At 29.5% G+C, this 22,371-nt stretch overlaps 1 protein-coding gene and 1 pseudogene across 3 annotated transcripts; both read right to left on the bottom strand.

The window, feature by feature from the left end:
* Nucleotides 1-526: 526 nt before the first annotated feature.
* Nucleotides 527-21,818, bottom strand: LOC145188358 (pachytene checkpoint protein 2 homolog). 2 transcript variants are annotated; one of them, XM_090091417.1, is made up of 17 exons: nt 21,660-21,818; nt 21,190-21,349; nt 16,046-16,169; nt 15,860-15,915; nt 15,733-15,773; nt 15,371-15,420; nt 13,124-13,196; nt 12,912-12,975; nt 11,280-11,366; nt 11,068-11,174; nt 10,787-10,855; nt 10,621-10,705; nt 10,502-10,539; nt 10,365-10,382; nt 10,204-10,257; nt 9,936-10,005; nt 527-959 (listed from the first exon to the last, which is right to left on the bottom strand). In XM_090091417.1, the coding sequence occupies exons 1-17, from the start codon at nt 21,743-21,745 to the stop codon at nt 747-749; spliced, it is 1,395 nt and encodes a 464-aa protein (XP_089947543.1). In that variant the 5' UTR covers nt 21,746-21,818; the 3' UTR covers nt 527-746. The 2 variants fall into 2 exon arrangements, with proteins under 2 accessions (XP_089947543.1, XP_089947546.1); XM_090091420.1 differs by lacking the exon at nt 21,660-21,818 and adding an exon at nt 19,932-20,115 and having other exon boundaries at nt 21,190-21,315.
* Nucleotides 2,719-7,483, bottom strand: LOC149893565 (uncharacterized; annotated as a pseudogene). Its single transcript, XR_016453645.1, has 3 exons — nt 6,738-7,483; nt 6,484-6,574; nt 2,719-6,404 (listed from the first exon to the last, which is right to left on the bottom strand). The product of XR_016453645.1 is annotated as an uncharacterized LOC149893565 (transcript).
* Nucleotides 21,819-22,371: the final 553 nt, after the last annotated feature.

Raw genomic sequence — 22,371 nt, 5'->3', positions numbered from 1 at the left:
TGGTCTATATCAACTTGATATGATCAAGTATTGTTTTTTTAATCAACGTAATAAGATTTTTAAAAGGCAATTTGGTAAAATATACAAAAAGAAAATGATTGACTATGACATTTTATCATTTTCATTTTTGAAAACGTATTAACTGTAGAACACAATATGTAGATTTATATAAAGCGTAATAAGTGTATATAGAAGGAATATAAGTGACCCTACAATATCATGGTAATTGTAACTGCTCCCCCTTCATTCAGAGATTTAAGACTGAAGTTAGTGGAAAATGCTTGCTACATCGATTGAAAGACGGCCTGATGGCTATGATCAAGTGTAATAGTCGGTTGCAATAGTGTAGTCGGCTGGCGTACAAGTACTAAACTGATACTTATCTTTTTTTAGTCCACTCTTCAAAAGGGAGGCAAACTTTGGGTCGACTTGCAACGGGGACTTCTCCAAAGAGGAGTGGACAGACTACAAGGCATTTGCTGGCGGACTCTAAACCTTAATTACCTCGATTTAAAAACGACTGATAAAGCATTTAAGTTCTAAAACAAATTTACAAAAGATTAAAACATGAGTTTAACAGACTTAATTTACATTACCGATAGAAAGCAACCGCTTATTAACGATTAAAACTTGTAAGCCATAAAATTCGATAAAGACCCATAAAAGAAGTGAGCTTTATTAAAACCTATTTTGAAAAAAAGATGAGAATGAATATCTTAGATTTGAAAGCAAAAGTCTTAAGAAACTTAATGACTAAACCCGCTTTGTATTTTGGAATCGTTCGAGTCTGATGAATGCGCAAGAAGTTTATCGCTTTGGTTTTGATCAGTCGGAAAGTTTTGAAAAGGTTCGAACTGCTTTTTTATTTCAGAAGAAAGTTTGCAGCGATCATCTATTTGTTTATCCACTGCTGCAGAGAGTGCGCTGATGAATTGGGATTGAGATACCACACACGGAGACTGAAATAAAAAAATATATATTTCTAAAAATATGCAAACATTATTTGAAATTTATGATATATATATATATATATATATATATATATATATATATATATATATATATATATATATATATATATATATATATATATATATATATATATATATATATTAGGGTGTGTCGATTTTTTTTTTTTTTTTCAAAAATTAAAAAAGAGTAGAAAAAAAATGTAAGTTTACGATTAGTTAACTGCAGGGAAACTTTAAAAACTAAATTCCAATAAGTGCTAGCTCGGTAAATTTTGATTTCAATATTTCACATTTTTGGTCGTTTTAGACGTTAGTCATTATATTTATATTTGTTTATGGAATAGCACTGATAATTTTTTTTTATCAATTCGCATGGTGTACGACGGACACCATGCATAGGCGTAGGAAAAGAGTAAAAAAAATAAAAAGTATATATAACAATAAAGGTCAAAGTTTCTAGCCTTTTAAACATTTTTGAAAGTCTTTATCTACTTCCCTACCACACTTGTCCAAAAATGAGAATAATTACTCCGAAAAGCACCGGAAAAACCCTTTGGTGGGAACAATATACACACCTTCTTGATATGAAAAATCCAAAAATTGAAATCTTTTATGACCGTCCGAGAAAAAAAATTCAATTTGAAGTTTTCGGCATTGTCCAAAAAGTTTGCAAAATGGTACAATATGTATCTTTGGAATAAAAATCATAAAAATTTGTCAGAAATTGTATTAAAAACATTTTGTTATTATAACGAAGGCCTAGTGAGTAATATTTAATTCTAAACAAGTTTTTGTAATTCCAAGAAAAAGCAGTTTTTGTCAAGTCGTCAGGTTAGAATTATTTTGCTCTATCTCCAATTTTAAACGTTGGGAGAAAATGAATTGTAAATTTTACAAAGTAATAATCACTTTTAAAATAAATTTTTTTTTTGAAATTTTTTTCTAAATAGTTTCTTTAAATATAAATTATTTAAAGAATAAGTTATTATTTCTTAAAAAAGTAATAGTAAAATTTTAAATAATTGTTTACTTTTAGAAAAAAATCAAAAACTTTCTTTCAACATTTAAAATGGGAGATAGAACAAAATAATTCTAACCTGACGAAGTGTTAAATTCTGCATGATAACCTTTTTTTAACTTCAAAGCAAAAATGCCAAATTCTGTTAAAAAACATGATGACTGTAGGAAAACAGTTTGTTTCCTATATTTGAACAAATGTACTCGAGAATTGACAAGTTTTTTGATTGAACAAATTAAGAAATCAGTTTCATTCACACTTGACTTTTCTGACTCACGAGTTCAAAGTGGAATATGCAATACCTGCAGGGTTCTTTTAGGAAAAAAGTGCAAAGGTGAAAATGTGGCTCTCCCAAAACTTTATGATTTCACAGAAGTCCTGGTTAGACCAGAGACATGTGGTCAGCCTTGTGATTGCATTATTTGTCGAATTGGTCATTTGAAAGCACTTCAAAAGCACCCTTTGGACAAATCAGAATCTTCAGGAGCTTCACAAAATCAAAGAAGATGTTCAAACTGTCTCACACTTGTTGCAAGAGGAGTGTCACATCAGTGCAATTAATACACCTTCAGAGAAAATCTTAAAGAACTTGCTTCAAAGGACCCAAAAGCCAGTGAACAGATTGCATCGACTGTTATCTCAGCAAAACAGTCCTCACCTCATGGAACTGTCAGGATTACGCAAAGTGGTGGAGGCCGTCCCATGCCAATTACTCCAGGTAAAGGGAATCTTGCTTAATACTTCAACAGTAAAAGTACTACATAATATGTTTTGCATTTTAACAAGGCCACTGCTTTTTAAGTGTCTCAATTTAGTGTTTTTCAAATTTCTTTCCTAAAGGTCCTTCGAACCCCAAGAGACTGTTTGGTGATGGGCCACTTCTACGAGCTCAAGATCTTGTCTGCATACAAAACAACACTGGACTGTCAAACAACAACATCAAAAAACTTGCGTCTACATTAAACCAAGTCACAAATACAAAAGTTGTCGAGCCAAGATTTAAAGAAAAGTTTCTTGACATTGGAAAGCAATTGGCAGACCACTTCTCACACACATACATATCCATTTCAAATGACAAGCAGCAGTCCAGAAAACAACTTGTGGTTCACTGCAAAAATCTGTCTGAGCTACTGAATGATGTCTTGTTGCAACGTCATGTTCAAGGTGACTACTTGGTGAAGTTGGGCATCGATGGTGGAGGTGGTTTCCTTAAAGTCAGTCTTGGCATTCAAGAAGAAGAAACAAGACTTCCATCCATTTCACCACCAGGCAAAAAGGCTATGTTATTTCAAACACCCAGAGACAGTGGAGTTAAGCGCCAACTTCTCGTTGCAGTTGCGGAGGATGTTCCTGAAATTTATGATAACCTCAAAAGCATCTTGTCTTTAATTTGTCCAAGTGGGGTAGATTTTTCTTTTTCCTGTGACAAGAAGTTAGCAAACCTTGTTTGCGGGCTTCAATCCCATGCCAGCTCTCATCCATGTACTTGGTGTGATGCGGATCACCGTAACTTGTCACAATGTGGAAAACTCCGCACTTTTGGCTCAATACGAAAGTACTTTGCTTCATTTCAAGATTCAGGTCTGGACCACAAGAAGGCCAAGCAGTTTCAAAATGTTTTTCATAATCCATTCTTAGATGTGTATGACTCTACTTTTGTTCTTGACAAGATCCCACCCATGGAACTTCATCTTTTTCTTGGTTTGGTGAACCATTTGTTTAAAACACTGAAAGAAACCTGGGATAAAGCTGATAAATGGCCAAAAGCACTTCACATCAAGCTTCAGCCATTTCATGGAGGCCAGTTTGCTGGCAATGAGTGCCGAAAACTTTTAAAAAAATGTTGATCTTCTTCAAAGACTTGCTGAAGAAGACTCAGCATTCCAAGTTTTTCCATGGATTGATACACTCAGAAAGTTTGATGCAGTTGTGTCCTCTTGTTTTGGAAATCAGTTGCAGAGTAACTATGCTGAAAAAATCACACAGTTTAAAAATTCCTTCCTTTCTTTGCCAAAGGCAAGTGTGATCCCTAATGTCCACGCCGTCTTCTTTCATGTCAAGGAATTCATTGATCACAGGAAGGAATCTCTTGGCAAGTACAGTGAGCAGGCCACAGAGGCATTGCATCACAACTTCAGGACACATTGGGAAAGATACAAAATCGCAATAGACCATCCAGAATATTTGCGAAACCTACAAAATTGTCTTATTGATTTCAACAGCAAGAACTTGTGAAAGCATTGGCTCCTCTTGAAAACCTGTTGAAATTTTTCAAGAAAATCATCATTTTGAATTTAAAATTCTGATTAAAATTAAAGGAATGCACTGTTTGTTTTTTGAATTTAATATGTGGAAGTGCTGTAAAGAAATTTTTGATTACATAAGAAAAAATAACCTTGTATTTATTGAGAATAAAAAGTTCATAAAAGCAAAAATTGTTTTATTATGATTCTCAAAGCAGTCAACATACAATTTCTGACTTATTTTTATGATTTTTATTCCAAAGATACATATTGTACCATTTTGCAAACTTTTTGGACAATGCCGAAAACTTCAAGTTGAATTTTTTTTCTCGGACGGTCATAAAAGATTTCAATTTTTGGATTTTTCATATCAGGAAGGTGTGTATATTGTTCCCACCAAAGGGTTTTTCCGGTGCTTTTCGGAGTAATTATTCTCATTTTTGGACAAGTGTGCTACAGTTTTACGAGAGTTGCCATATCTTTTTTGCTTCTATTTCGTGACATTAAATGTCTACCTACAAGCTGAGCACTTATATATGATTCTCTTCGCTCATGTGTGTAAACATGGCTTGCAGCTTCAGTTACCATTTTGACACATCTTTCAACTGACTGCGTATGAGAATTCCAGTGAGGAACTTCCATAGGATAGTTTACAAACTCCTTGATTGTGGCAGAGGTAAGAGTGCAGGTAAGTGGAGGCTCAGTTACACTTAAATTCCATGCTATAAGGTCTGATAACTGTTTAGCATTAGGATTTATTTCTGGTGTTCTTCTTACTCTGAGACTACTATCTCCAACTTGAGTTACCTCATCTCCTATTCCTCGTATGTTAAGAATTCTGTTTACAGCTTCTTTTCTTTCTTCTGCATTTTTGCTGCAAAGCATGGATTGTAAAATTGCTTCAGAATGTGCATACCACGCTGATCGTCTAATTGTTGGCATAACAATATCTAAAACATTTTTACTCTGAGTTCTAAGTAACTCTAGTTGATACAAGACATGTCTAGGTCCCTCAACCCAACTTGAATGCACTTTAATATTAAACCAGTTAGGTATATAAACACTAACAATAAAATTCACAATTATTTTTAAATTATCTAAATTTGTACCAGTAAGGCCATGATTAGACACCCAAATTCTGCAAAATCGAAGTGCTGTTGTTAGCCATCTACTGTGACAGACTGGTCCGATTTGCAGCATTGCTAACCTGATAGGCAGATCTCCAGTCTTTATTGCTTGACAAATTTGATAAGCATAACTTTGGTCAGTGCTTAAATCATTAACAATCTTCTGACTAAGATAAATCAAAGGAGGACCTAAATTTATTTTAACAAAGTTGGTATTAATTTCAATCTCAGTTGCTGTGTCAAGCATTTTCCCAAGTGGTCCAGACCATTTATTATGAGAAAGCATTGGACCATCTAAATGTTCAATTAAATGTCTTAACCCTAATTCACCAGTATGTAGATCACAAACAATCCAAACTAATCTTCTATTTAACTTTTTTTCTACCCATTGCATGACTCCGCCCGCCCAACCAGTATTAACATTTGTGCTATGTCCTCCAATAGCCATGAGATTTTGATTTTGGTTTTTACTGTTTAACCATTCAACTATGTGATCTGCAATAACTTCAGCTTTTTTTTTATTATTGGTCATATCTGGAACAAAATGAAAAAGATAGTCACCACCAGGGTCTTTTACAACAGAGTAATATTCTTCTTTAATCAGACTAGGAAAACTTCTTTCATTTACCTCTACAAACATTTTTGTAGCATCTACTCTCCCGTCAAAAAAAAGACATGACACAGGGTTTTTTTCTAGGTCTACCTCAAACTGATTGTCTAATTCTTTTGCCAATTTTTCCTGAGCCCTTTTTACCTTATTATGATCTATAATAAGATGGCAATCACTCTTGCTTATAATCTTTGCATCTATCAAAGCTGCTGTAGCTATTTCAGCAGTTTCTCTTAAACTTGTTTGGTGTCTCATACTAGCCAGAGCAATATTTTCAATACTCATAGTATTATAAATTGAACATGTTTGATTCAGAGAAGATTTACATTGAGTTTGATTATCAACTTGGATTGTTTTCTGACCACTGCCATCTTTAAATGATGAAGAGCAACTGTTTATACAAATTGTTTGAACATTTTCACTATACTCATAATCCTGAAAAATAAAGTAAATTGTTTATATTTTTAATCTGTATTTAAACTAAAGTCTATACAACTAAGAGTTTTAAACTTACTTGCTCAATATGTGGCAATAAAAGAGATAAGGATTCATTCTTCTGCATGCAATTGATTTGTTCTACTTGATTGAACGTTTCATCTGGCTTTAAAATAAGTAACAAATATATATATATATATATATATATATATATATATATATATATATATATATATATATATATATATATATATATATATATATATATATATATATATACACATACATGTTTCAGTATGTGATGTAGTTATAAGCTTTCTACTTAAATAGTTACCTTCTTTATTTGTTTTAATTGTTTTTTGTTTTTGTTGTTTTATTTTAATTTTTTTGGATTCTTTCCTATCTGCACCACCAATGTGGAAAGTTCCAAAACTGCCAATTTTAGTCCTCTGAGAGTGGATGAACTGAAGCTCTAAAATCGGTATTTGTTCATCTCTCTTACATTGACACTTTATATGAATTTTTTCCATACATTCTGAATCACATTTGTACTCTGAACAAAGGATTAGTTTACGTTTGCAAAATAAGATGTCCACAAGATTGTCTAACTTTAAATTAAATCTTTCTTTTTCAGCTTTTTTACCACATCCAATACTAAAATCAACAACTGATTTCCATAAACACTTAAGTTTTTTGAAAATTGTTTTTTCATGAATGACAATAGGATATGTAAAAAGTGCATTTGCTTTCAACCATTGGCCAAGTTAAGCGGGTAACATATCGGTAACTAGACGATCTACAGTATAGTTCCTAACATTTTTATCATTAATTTCTCTTAAAAATATACCATATCTTAGCATATCTCTAGCTGTTGGAAGTTCAGATGTATAAAGTTCTTTTCCACTTCCTACAAGATTACTCATTTTAATAGATAAGGCATTCCTTGTTCTTTTTGACATTTTTATGTCAAATTGTTTCCGGAGCTTTCCTTTCGGTCTGATTATGACGTATTAATTACTTTTTAAAGAAAAAAAAAGAGAAATTGCGAATTATTGGTAAAAACCAAAATAAGTGAATTAAGAATCAAAATTTACCAAGCTAGCACTAAAATGATTTCATTTTTGAAAATATCACTTTTCTTAAAAAATGGCGAAGTTTGAAAGTTTCGAAAAGTTGAAAAAGTTCATTTTACCTTAAAAATTGACACACCCTAATATATATATATATATATATATATATATATATATATATATATATATATATATATATATATATATATATATACACAGTGCTTCCAGAAACTATTAGCGCACTCGTAATTTTTTTATTATGGACAACTTCAAATCAATATAAATTGTAAAGCAATTTTAATTTTGAAATATTTTTTTTTAAAATAAAAAGTAAAAGCAGTTAAATTTAATTATAATGTCAAATATTGTCAACCTGCTTGTTTTTTTATGAGTTAATTAGAAGTTTAATGACTACTCGGAAAAATGGCTGAAATTAAGCGTGCAAAAGTATTAGCGCACTCAGTTAAAATGTATTAGCACACTCGTTTATTTCCTTTGAGAAAAAGTTTTTGGTTAATTTTTGTTAAAAACTCTCTGCTGATTAATAATAGTCAATAAAAAATATAAGAGGAATAAATTGAAGTGGCGTAAATATTGTTTGAAATACAGTTAGTTAAAACTTTAAAATTGCAACAACAAAAATATGGGTTTAAGGAGCATATCAATTGAAACAAAGTGGCAAGTTGTTGGCCTGAACAAAAGTGGTCTCAGCAATCGAGAAATCGGACGTCAACTTGAAATCAGTGAATGCAGCATTAGAACAACACTCAAAAATTATGAGTTTGGAACAGTCAAAGACAAAAGTCGCTCTGGTCGTCCCAAAAAAATGCCAGAAAGGGACGAAAATAAAGCAGTTATGCTCGCTAGACGCAACCCAAACATGAGCATAGCCAAAATCGCCTCAGACCTGAATACAGCGTTGGGTGCACATCAAGTTAGCCGATCAAAAATTAGCAAGCTTATGAAGAAAAAACATCTCAACTCATACCTTGCAACAAAGAAGCCACTATTAAGTATCAAAAACAGTCTCAAGCGAAGAGAATGGTGCAAAGAGAGAGCTGCATGGACTGTAGAGCAATGGAGAAAAGTAATTTTCTCGGACGAGTCAAATTTTGAACTTATTAATCGCAAGAAAAGGGTTGTTGTGAGGAGATACAAAAACGAAAAATGTAATCCTCGTTTTATCATGCCAAAAGTTCAAGGAGGAGGAGGTTCAATTGGCATTTGGGGCTGCATTGCTGGATCTAGCAATGGACTGGCGCATCTTTACACTGATCGCCTTAATCAACATCGATATAGAAAGATATTAGAAGATTATTTAAAGCCATCAATGGACATTTTCAAGGCTGACTCCACCTGGCAATTTCAACAAGATAACGCTCCTTGCCACACAGCACGCTCAATAAAGCAATACATGGAAGAAAAACGGTTGAATCTAATACCTTGGCCCGCTCGCTCACCTGATTTAAATCCTATTGAAAATCTTTGGAGTTGGATGGACTGCAAATTACAAAAAAGCAAACCCACTAACTTGGTGCTGCTCAAAACGCAAATCTAAGAGTTGTGGAACACCGTGCCACAAGAATTAATCAGAAAACTTATAGATTCTATGCCGCGTAGAGTCTTGGCATACCCTAAAAACAAAGGTGGTCACATGAAATATTAAACTTTCTTAGAATCTTTGAAAAACTGTAAGTGCGCTAATACTTTTGCACACTTTTTTAACTTTTTTTTTTCATACTTATTGTATTCTAATTAAATTCAAGATAATAATAAAGAAATATCTTTTATATATTTGACAATTAGTAATTCTGCTTTATTTTATAAGTTAAAAAAAAATTATCAATCAGCCTTTTATTGTTTTTGAATTATACTCATTTGAAGTTCACTTAGGTAAAAAAAAGTATGAGTGCGCTAATACTTTCTGGAAGCACTGTATATATATATATAATTTTAACGTTTAATTTTGTAATATATGGCTGATGATTGCTGTTAGGCATGAAACTTAAAGTTCCATAATAAAAGTTTTTTTCTTTATCGTTTTTAATTATAATTATATATATATATATATATATATATATATATATATATATATATATATATATATATATATATATATATATATATATATATAGATATATATATATATATATAGATATATATATAGATATATATATATATAGATATAGATATATATATAGATATATATATATATATATATAGATATAGATATATATATAGATATATATATATATAGATTATATATAGATATATAGATATGTATGTATATACATACATATATACATACATATATACACATACATACATACATACATACATACATACATACATACATACATACATACATACATACATACACACACACATACATACATACAAACATATATACTATATACATACATATTACATTATGTTACAACAAACTATAAACCAAAAGTACCTGTAGGTAAAGAGCATGCGCTAAGAAAGGTAATTTTCTTAGCGTTCTACCACTTAATCCAACACTTTTTCTAAAAATAAAAACAACCCTTCACAGCGCATCGACTAAAAATCACTTCAAAAAGACATATAAACCAGTGTTTTTCAAGCTGTCAAAACTTTTAGGTTTGCAAAAACTTAAAACACAAAAAATAATTATTTAAAAGGCATCTTTTTTTAAAATATACAGTACAAAAATACTGATTTATAATAGAAATTACAAATTTCACCTTGCCACTTCCAATAGCTGGAAACTGATAGAATTTGCCTCGTTTTCTTGGAATCTTTAAAATTTATCACAATAAATAGAAGTTACGCGAAGAGCAAAAAGTAAGCTCTTACAGAAACGACATTTTCTTAATATTCAACTTAACAATAGAGAACTTTATACCTCATCATTTTTAGCGTTCTAAAAGACGAAAAAAGAGATAATAAGTAATCTAGATAAATATAAATACTAGATAAAGTGTAAAAAGTGTGTCTATATATATGCATATATACAAAAAAAAAGAACGCCGGTTCTTATACCTGAGATCTGGTAAGTTGGCACGAGTGATAATTTGTTTCTGTAATGAAATTAATGATGAGTCAAAGAAAATTTACGAGTAAATAAAAACTTTTAAAAGAATTTAAGGGTAAAACAAAACCTTTTTTAACTCCGTGATACACGAGTGATATATTGTGAATATTGCATGTAAAGAGGGAGGACCGATGTACTGCTTGATATCAGCTCTAGAAAAAGTTGTTTTAGGATTAAAAAATTTACTCCTTAAACTTGATATTTCGGTTACCGTAAAGAAAGAAAGACATTACCGATCCACAAATGCAAGATCAATTGCACCTGTTATATTTGAAGTTGTTAATATCATGACATTTGGATACCTAAAAAAATTAACTAAAGTTAAAAAGATGAGCCTTATTGTAAACTACAGCAATAATACATCGATATTCTGATCAAAATGATAATAAATATTGCGCAGTGCTGATATACCATAATGAACGGAACAGAGAGGTTTGTGGGATACTTGCACAATATTCATGGTTAGTATTCACACAACAAAAAAACAATAATTTTTCTTTTGGTGAAAACTAACCTTCTAATATTATCTATTTGTGTTAGAAGTGCATTAACTACTCTAATAGCATCTGAAGGTTCTGTTCCTTTCATAGCGGCTGTGCGAGCTGCAGTTAAACTTTCAACCTAAAAATTATTTATCATTTAAACAAAAAGAAATTTTTTTCTTTTATAAAAAAAAATCATATCATTCTTAAAATCAAGAGACCACCAAGAGAATCAAGAGAGCACCTCATCAATCAGAACAAAAACTAAGGATTCTGGATCATCGATAAGTTCCTGTATTCTTTGAAACATTTTTTGCACTAACTTCCCACTCTAAAATCAACAAAATCAATATTCTAAGAATAGATTGTAATTCTAAGAATCAGATAGTAACAAAGATGATTTTCTTTATGATCAGGGATGATTCTTAGCACCGTTGAAAATATTAGCAACACTAAGTTCTTCTATGATACTTAATACATTGATTGATAGCATTATCTAAATAAATATGCAGAGCTAAAAATGTCAGTTAAGTTTTTGACAAACACTTATACTTGGTCTAAGACCTATTTCTTCTCTGCAGGGCTTACTTTGTATTAAGTATTATAGATTTCATATTTGCAGGATTTACTTTGTTTTAAGTACGGTAAAAGTGCCTAACTTTGCACAAACATTGGTAACTATGCACAACGATTTGTCAAAGACAAATTTTACTAATTTAGTAACTAAAAATTTGAACTTTAAATGCACATCACTTTAGAATCCGACGATTTGTTCTAGTGTCAATACGAAACTCATATGAAATAATTTTATAAACGCGATTTCTCGCAACATGAGTTATTATGGTATTGGTTTGAAGTATACAAAGTGTTTAACATGTTATCGATAAAAAAATAAAAAAAATTACAAGTTTAACAATCTTGTAAGTAAAGTACTTCTTTGGTAGAAATTGGGGTAACTTTCACAATGTACAAAGTTACCATAAATGCTGTCGGTCATCCAAAACCGTTACTTTCTAAAACTTCATGCTAATATTTTATATAAGCAGAGTAATTTCATACTTTTTTTTTATAGCTTTAATTAATTTCTAGGGTCAAATAAAATTAATAAAGTTTTTTCCATATGTAAAGTCATTACACAAAGGAGGTTAAGACCAGAAAATACAAAGAACATACAGAGGATGACCTATCCAAATGTAAAGATGTAAAATCTTAAAAGTAAAAATCTACAAATCTTGAATATGTGAAATCTAAAAAGCTGACGCGAGCAAGCTACTGCAAAATATGATGTTAGTCAAAGAACAATTTGTTACAAATTGAAAGGAAAACATGATTTAAAACCTGGTAAACCGTATTGCATCATATTATCAACAATTATTTCCATAGTTCTGATAGAAAAGTGAAAGAATATGAAGTCTTTCTTGGGCCTGATTTAATCAAGTCATTTTTATAAAGACAACTAGAGTTAACAAACAAATTTGTGTACTTTTTTGAATCTAAAAATTAGCAAAATTTTTTTTTGCATATTTAAGTTCATGAAACTAAACTTATGAGTTGTCTTCTAGTGACATTTATTGCTCAGAAATTGTAAAAAGTAGAAACAACGGCAATCTGTTTTGTTTTTTGCAAAATTTAAATCCAACAATTCCTCCAAGAATCTGTCTGAGATTGTGTCTGAGATACAGCTAAATCAGGTCATGTTTTTGAATTACAAGTTTTAAGTTACTTATTTGTGATGATGACTGTATTTTAAATTACCTAAGGTTATAGAAAAAAGATTTAGTGAGTGCATAAAGTAAAAATGTACTTATGCAAACAACTGATTTAAATTTATTAGATTTCTAAAAAATTATATATAATAATATGCAAATAAGAAAACCTCTGAAAACCACTTGGAAAACAGACTGTGACTATTTATTTCTATAAGTTGTCCATAACGAAATCTAAAAATTAAATCAAGGACTTAGTTATATCCAAGCTATTTCTTGTTTGATATTAATTATATTTATTATTATTTAAAAAATAATTTTTAAGCACACTTTACATTTTAAATATCAAATATTCTTTTATAATGTAAGTTCATTTCAAAACCTGTCTGACAAACGAATAGCTAGTTTTTGTGCCAGTGCTTTGCATAATGATGTTTTTCCAGTGCCTGGTGGACCTAAAAAAAAAAAACTTCGGAATGAGGCTTCTAAAAGTTATATTACGTTGGTTTGATTCATTTCAATAAACAAAAAATTAATTAAATTGAGAATAGATTACAACAAAACCAAAGCAAAATTTGAGGTATTCTGTTTTAGGACTTCATTTTCCAAACTATAAATGATCTTATAAAAAGATACACATGCCTCTAATAAACCCCTTTCTTACATGAACTACAAAAATAACATCAACCCTCTGTATTTGGACAGAGCGTACTAAAATATCCAAAAATCATTGTCACCATTTCATGCTAAAAATTTATAATAATGATTGACAGAAATATTTATTTAAATATTTATTTTCATTGGCAGAAATATTTATCAAGAAAAAATCAAATATTAAAATCATGTGGTTATTATTTGTCCTTCTGTTATACTTGGTGCTGGCTTGTTAGCTAAAAATGCAGTAGAGGCGGGCCTCTCTTTCAAACCTTATATTAAAGCAAGTATTAATCCAGGGTCAGCTGTTGTCAGTTGTTATCTTCAAGAAAGTGGAGTTGAAAAGTATCTTAAAGATTTAGGGTAAGCTGAAATTCATGAAGATGTTTTTTTTTTATCTTTTTTGCTTGTTTATTTTTCTGTTGCAGTTTATGTTTCTGTTCAGTTTATGAGTGCTTTATTGATACATGAATTTGATGAGTGTTTCGTATCCCTTTTTTTTCATTTTTTTAATTATTAATTTTCTAATGCTAGGGGAGATTTGTGTTTACATTTGGCAGAGGCTGTTTGATATATCCCACAGACACCTACATATTCCTGAAACTTTATGACAACAATGATTGGACTATTGACTGGGAGTTCCTATAAGACCAACAACTGCTTTCTCAGAAAAGGTCAAAGCAATCAACAAACTATATTTAGCTAAGAATGAAGAGTCATCCATGGAGATGAAGCATTATCATTGATGCTAGATTTAAATATGACCAAAGCCGCATTTCAGACAATTTTTTGTGAATATAAAATTCTTTGTTATATGATAAAAGAAAATCTTGAATGGTTCTCAAGGTTTGACTATTTCTGGATCCTTTAAAAATACATAACCTTACAAGATATCTATGATGTTCAATTCTCTGTGAGGAATTGTTGTAATTACTTAAATTTTTAGATGTAACCACATAAGCAAGAAAAAAATGATTATCAAACTACAATTATCAAACTTTGTTTAAAGATATTCAACTTTAATTTACCAAAAAATCTTTAAACTGTTTCTAAAAGTAATGCAAAAAAAAAAAAAAAAAAAAAAAAAAAATCAGCGCAATAAAATTAACAGGATTCTTCATGGTTATAGGATGTTCCAGGGAATTTCCTAGGAAAATTAAAATCAAAAGATTCTGATATCCCAGGAAAAGATTCTGATATCCCAGGAAATAGTATCTGATATCCCAGGAAAACTTTGTGTGTCCCATCAATTTTGACTCTGATACTGAAAACTGATTAAAATCAAAATTGCTAAATTAACAATTGTTTGAATTGACTTGAATCAGATGTCAATTTAAAATAGAATAAAACAGTTTTCATTCCATGGTTCAACTGCCTTCAAGATATTTTCATTAAATGACCATTAACATAATTTTTGAAATTAAGAAAGAAAAAAAAAAAAAAGATAGACTTAGTTTCACAATTTTACAGAAAATTTAGAACACGCTTTTACTGAAATATTTTTAACCAGTCTACAAAAAAATTAGAAGGCTACAAGGGGTTGTACACAGAGTACTGCACATTATAATAAATCAATTTTCTGATACAGAAACTAAGGTATAAGATTAATTACAGGAAAGCATTCTTGATATATGCAGCAATTATTTATAGTTACTAATTAAAATGATTATGCAGTTTGATTTTAATCTATAGGCAGCATTTTTGGAAAAAGTGAATGAAAAATATAATATTAAATAAAAAAATAGTAATATTAAATAAAATGTGTTGCTGCAAAATACAAATGAAAAGAACACTTTGATAAGATATTTATACAAATTATGAAGTTTAAATAATGAAAAATAATCTGCAAATTCAATATAGATATTTAATTGCTAATAATAATTGTACACATTAAATTTTTGAAAAAATTTTACTTCATTGATTTTAAAACCATTTTCTTAAATAAATTTGTAAAACAATTAAAAAAGTTGCATACCATGTAGGAGTATAACTCTGTTCCATGAAATTATATTTGGATCAACTGTCCTGAAATAAAACAATTTGAATCAAAAAGATCTTAATGACATCATGACATAAGATTTTATAAAGGAATATATAAAATCAGTTATAGATACATTCATACACTATCCTACATGTTTTGTTTAGTTAGCAATTAATAAACATTCATCTTATATGTTTTCTTTATATACTTTATATACCTACTTTCATCTTATATACATAAAAGCAATAGATATTATGATTACCAAATTTACACAAAAATAGTTTCAGTTTAATTCTGAGAAAATTTGGTAATCTGAAACTCGGAGAAAACTTACCAGAAAAAAGATAACAACTTACCTATCAGAAAAAAGAAGAGTTGTTGATGCATAATTTAACAGCTGAAATTTAAAAAAATTAAACACTTTGAATTAAGAACTTTTAACCCAACTTATCATGGAAAGAGACTGGGCACTAAATAGTTTACCTGTTGCTTGACTTCAGAATCAAAGATAAGGTTTTCCCAGACTCCTTGAAACTCAGCTAAAATATTTTATTTTTCAAGAACTTTTAATGGTTGCTATGATAAGTTTTTTACTCTACTTTAAAAAACAAAAGTGTTTAAGATAAGCATTTAGATGTGGTTAGATATTCTGGAAAGAAGATTATATACTTGCAGGAAGTATCCAATGACTTGCAGCTGAGAGTTCATCTTCATCAATTTCTTCGGAAGCAGCACCCTCTGTATGCAGTTGATAGACATGAATGACTGCTTGAAACTTTGATTTATCAATAGCCTAATAAAAGAAAATGAAATAAAAAGGAAATAAAAGACATTAAAAGACTTTAATTATAAAAAAATATAAATAAACTATAAGGTAAAGTGTATATTGACTTATTAAATTTCATATTTTTATTTGAATACACTGGTTGAAACCAAATTACTTATTATATTAACAATGTGGGTTTCTTGCATCTTTTAAAGTATCAAAAAAATTGGAGAAAAAATTGGAACAAAAAAATATTTTAAATTTTTAACATAAGAGTTCAATTTTATTTTTAAGAATTTTTTAGTTTTAAGAATTAACATTCTATGTAAAAGGAGGATAATCTCTCCGCTTACCTCCTCAGCTTTCCTTCAAACTTTAACAAGTGGTATCTGTTAATGAAACATGAAAAAATGAAAAATTTGAACTCCCAACTACAATTGGTTCAAAATGGATGTTTTAAAATTTAGGATAAAATACCCTATTTTTTGTCTGTGTTTGCTGTTATGGATTTTATAGTGTCACCTTTTCCTGAAGAACTCAAGTTCTAGTAGAAAAAAAAGGCTGAAAATTGATATTTGACCATTTAAGGCTGCTAAATCCAAAAACTTAGAGAAATAACAATTTCAAATTTTTGAGAGACATTTTTTGCTTTTAAATGGCCAAGACAATTTTTTTCAATTTGTCTTTTGAGTCAATTTTATTCTCTTTTTCAAAAAAAAAACAAAAAACTTTTCATTTTGTCATTTTACCACATTTTGTGTTAAAATGAAAAAATTTGTCTTGGCTAGGGTTTTTCAAAAACAGTGGTTTTGAAAAAACAGCTGTTACTGTTTTTCAATTTCAAAAAAAAATAGCTGTTAACAGCTGTTTTTACTGTTTTTTAAAATTTTGCAAGAAATTAAAATAATGACACAAGTTAAGGAGCAAAAAACGTCAATGTCCTTATATTTGTCAATGTCGTTTACAAAAATAAATTTAGAAGCTTTACTTGAAGCAGACTAAATAAATAAAGCTATTAAAAAACGCAATTTTTGAATTTTATTAAAGGATCAAAAACTTTAACTATTTATTCAGCTATTCGAATACAAACTACAATTTTTTCTTCATTTTTTATAATAAAATTTTAAAAAGACAAGAGCTTTAAGTGACTCGTCGGACAAATGCGATCTAATTTTTGTGCAAAAATTTGTGCAAACTGAAAAAACACGCTCAACGTCAGTTGATGTTGGTTTAATACTTAAAAGTGCATTGAATAAATTTTGAAGGTTTTCTGTACGTTGTCCAGTGTTCTTATAAAGAGTGAATTCCGATTTTAACCATTTGAAATCTGATCCAGTTGTTGTTGTTGTATGTTCTTTACGAAGAAGCAAGTTTAATTTGTTGTTTAGTGATAGACTAACATTTTCAGATTCGGATTGTATCGACTCATCTATTTCAGTTTCTTCATCAAATCCAAACAATCGAGAAGCAAGACGACCAGCAAATATCAATGTTGCTTTTGTTGGAGTGTTTGAAGGATCTTTTAAACTCTTTAAAAGATTCATAACATCCTTGTTCAATCTTTCATCAGTACGGATTTTCAAGTTATTGTACAATTCTTCACTGATTTTGCTGTTGATCATTGACAATTTTTTAAACATAAACTCCAAAATTATTTCAGCACTTGCTAATGTTGCATCTTCCTGACTTAAACGTTGAACTGCAAGTTTTATCGGTTCCATAGCATCATAAAGATTACGAAGAGCAATAAAATCAATTGAATCCAAAATGTGTGTCGCATTGAACTCAAATAAAGTCTCTCGAATTGCCATTTCAGTCTTAACAATCGAGTCCAACATGGTTGGAATTGAATTCCAGCGAGTTTTTACATCAAGATGTAGTTCAATTTCACGTCCTGTTAAAGCTTTCACTTTACTCAAAAAAATGTTGTTGCGAACTGATGAATTTTTTATGAATTTGACAAGCTTTCGAGAATTTTTAAGCAAATCGTGATAACTAATTTCAGATTGTTCAATGTCGTCATCATTTAGCAAATCAAGGCAATCATCAAAGCAATCACTTTCATCAGATTCATCGCTATCAAAATAGTGTTCCTCAATTTCATTCTCTTTCTTATATAAAGTATCGCAGACACCCAAATGTAGAGCATGGTTTAGGCAAAACTGGCCAATTATATCCACAAGTCTAATGAATTTTTTATTCACTGCTGCTCCATCCTGAGTTGAGCCAACAATATCTTTGTTCATGTCAATTCCAAATTCAGTTAAATGTTGTTTCATAGCGACAACCATGTCTTCAGCAGAACAAGATCCAACAATGCAAACAAGACCAATTTTAATAGTGACTTTATCATCGCTGCTATGTATATTAATTCCAAAGAATCGTCTTCCTCTTATTGTTGTATATTCGTCTACGCACATACTGAATTTTGCTCCATTAGTAAGTTTTTCCTTAATTATTTCAACAACTTTTGCTTTCTTCTTGTTAAAATCTTCAATAACTAATTTCATGACATCACATTCATTAGCTGGAAGTTTGTAACCATCTCGTGATATAGATTGACGAATATAATTGTTTCTAGTTATTGCTCTAATTGAAATACCATCAGTTGCCATATCTGTAACTATTTCTTTGAGGGATTTTCGATTGAAAAATTCAAAAATTGATTTTGTTCTTTTCTCTGCTGTTGGTTCTTCGTAGGATGTGCCAGCTGCTGACCTTTCAAAATCAATTCCATGTGTCTTAAGATGTGGTTTCAATGTAGTTGTAGAATTACCAGAACAGACAATGATTTTGTTGCATCGCGAGCATTGTCCTTCGAAAGATTTTGTTTTTGGATTTTTTCGTTTTGTAGCAAAATCCCATACTGACGACATTGCTGAAATATATAAGCATTGTTATTGTATTCTTAAATCAAATTAAAATGATTTAATACGTACTGTTAAATGTGTTACTTTTAAAAACACCCAAGATTTTACTTTCTTCTCTTTGAAAAACACAAGGAAAAACACTAACCTATCACCAATACGTAATATTTTTTAAACATGAAAAAGTCGTTAAAAACAGTAAAAACAGTTCTGAAAAAACAGCTGTTTACTGTTTTTCATTTTTGACCAAAAAACAGCTGTTTTACTGTTACTGTTAAACAGTAATGAAAAACCCTAGTCTTGGCCATTTTAAATTAAAAAAATCATCACCAAAAAGTTTAAATTGTGTTTTGTTCTATATGTTATTGGATTTAGCAGCCTCAAAAATGGTCAAATATAAATTTTCAGTTTTTTTTCTTCTACTAGAACTTAAATTATTCAGAAAAGGATGACACAAAAAATATGGCATTTTAGGGTAAATTTCAAAACATCAAAACTTTTGAACCGATTGGAGTTGGGAACTTAAACTTTTCATTTTTTCATGTTTCATTGATAGGAACCAGTGATTAAAATTTGAAAAAAATCTAAGGGGATGGGTAGAAAATTTTAATTTTTTGTCCTACTTTTGTTACATGGAATTACCCATAATTATCTTTTAATAAATTTAACATTGAAGTAAAAATTGCTATACCAGCTAAATTTACCATCTTTTGTATATAATCAGTACATTTGTAATTTATTACATAAAGTAGCGAAGACCAACAGCAACAACAAAAAATCTGAAAATAACATATTTTAACTTAATCAATTTCTTAGATAATGAATCCAAAAATCATTCCATTTTTGTCCATTTCGCTGAGATTTCTCTCTAGATGATTTAGGAGATAGTTTCACAAAAGTGTAACTTGATTTCTATGGTTACCTTTCTTTTGTTTGACTTTTTATCATGAAGAACATTGATGTCTCCATTCAAGTACCAACAAAAATCAGCCACCATGGTTTAATCCCAGCATTCCTGGTAAAATTGTTTTGATGTCTTGATGAAATCTTTCCCCTTATTCATCACTTACATCACCTAGGTTTTCAAGTGCAAACTGTCCAAATGGCTAAACAAAAAACATACTTAAGTACTCATATTACAACCAATGGGATGAAAACTTTGAAATTTGGAATCATTCTTGATACTTCAAAGGAGTTTTGAAACAAATTCTACAAAAATATTCCATGATGATGCTAAAATTTAACACAAAAAGTACAAATTTTGTATCCTTAATTTCTTATTTGAGATACATCAAAAATACAAGCTTTTACTCTTTCTCCCCTGAGCCCTGGAAACACTCTACAAGTGTAGTAAAAGCAAACCAATTGTTTTTCTGGGCTTTCAAAAACTGTGCTATAATGTATGGTCAACAGCTGCTTTCTAATAAAAATTAGGAAATATTTGCTATTTTTGAGACACAGGCATATAGGAATTTATTAGAAAGTCTATGAGATTGCCATAGACAGTTTACTGTATTTTTGTAACATTTTTGAAGAAATGTTATAGACTTTCTAGGAATACCTACAGACCATGAGGCTTCAAAAGTCTATAGGAAGTGTTTCCCATAAAGTTTTGAAACATGCGTAAAGATAAGTGTATAGGAAAAGTGCGTAAAGAGAAGTGTATAGGAAATAATTTTTAAAAACATTTCCTATACGCTTTTGACGAATTATATTCAATACAGGTTGCAATGCTAAATTTTTTGTATCTAATTAATGATTTTATACTTTATTTTTATTTTAATATAATAATATATTACAGTGAAGGTAATATTTTTTTTTTAAAAAAAGTTATTTTCTTTTCAAAAATTATGTAACCAATCTATATTATTTACTTTTATTATTAGTTTTAGCAAATTAAAAGACTTGATTGTTAAAAATATTTTAAGTAAGGTTTTTCATATGTTAACTGATTACATAACATTCAACAATAAAATACAAACATAGAATGATTGGTTCTGAAATAATTCATTTTGATGGATTGGAATTATTATATCACAAAAAGATGCAATAAGAGAGGAATGAAGTAATGCATAAGAGAACCTTTTTAAATCTTAACTGATTTAAAAAAATTAATACAAAAATAAAATTAAAAAAATTAAATTAAAAAATTAAAATGCAAAAAATTGCAAGTGATTTACCATAGATGATGCACCATCAACATCAAATATGCTTACAGATTCCACATTTGCAGCTAGGAAGTCATCCCCAGAAAAATCAGTATATATATCCCCATACTTCAGGGGTATTTTTGATAAAAATTCAAACACATGCTTTTTTAAATCAGCAGAACGGGCAATACTAAATAAAATAGTAAACAAAATAGTAAACAAAATAGCTAATAAATTAGTAAATAAAATGTATGTGCAAATTAAGCTTGCATACATTATTGTAATTTACAATGAATAATGCAAGACCAGAAAAAATTGCACTACCCAATTGTTCTTGTAAGTAACAAAACATCTACACAACAACAACAAAAAAGCACACGCAAAGTTGTTTGTGTTAAATGTGTTTTTTAGTTATAACCAAAGAACATAGAGACAATAAAAATGTATAGTAACAACATGAATGTCATAAAGATGCAATCAAAACCAAGGAAAATATTTACCTCCTTTGATTTTGACAAACTTCAACATGTACAATATCATTCACATGAGAGGGAAGCGCATCACTTAGATCAGCTACTCGATCCATTTGTGAAAAATTTAAGTTTTAAGTTTTTGAATTTTCTGCAAGATAGAATCAAGAGATTAAATATCAAAAATAATAAGCAATTGTGTGACAGATAATAAAAAAATATGTGCTTTATCAGCTCTAATTTGTTATAATTTTAAAGCATGTTAGGCAATCAGATTAAAGATAAAACACATTAGGGTAATCTAAAGATTTAGTTTTTTTTTTTTTTAATATATACTACCATAAATAGTGCTTTAAATTTGAAATGAAACTTGGGTAAATTATTAAATATCTTTATTAAAGATTTTCATAAATTTGTTTTGTCTTTGAAGAAGAGAATGAATTTTTGCTAGAGACATGTTATGATCTTTAAAAATGTGATCTGTAAAGTTTATCCCTTCAAATGAAATATTAATTTAACTTCAATAGGTTATTTTATGAGGTTATAGAATCAAAAATGCCCATACTACCACTATTGGCATTTTATAGAGTACCAATTAGTAGTGAGAAATAGGAAAAACATAAGCTTGTTACAAGGAAATTAAATTATTTTCTGTTCCTTAATATCATTACTAAAAGAATACAATAATAGAAGATATTTTTAAAGTATAGAATAGGCAAACTGACTAGAAGAACATAGAAAT

This window comes from Hydra viridissima, unplaced genomic scaffold, assembly GCF_058129835.1.
Source record: "Hydra viridissima isolate aposymbiotic clone 2 unplaced genomic scaffold, HvirCarnegie_v1 scaffold_1, whole genome shotgun sequence".
NCBI classification, from domain to species: domain Eukaryota; kingdom Metazoa; phylum Cnidaria; class Hydrozoa; order Anthoathecata; family Hydridae; genus Hydra; species Hydra viridissima.
The sequence above is the reverse complement of the archived record's forward strand: the minus strand, read 5'-3'. Positions and strand labels throughout refer to the sequence as shown.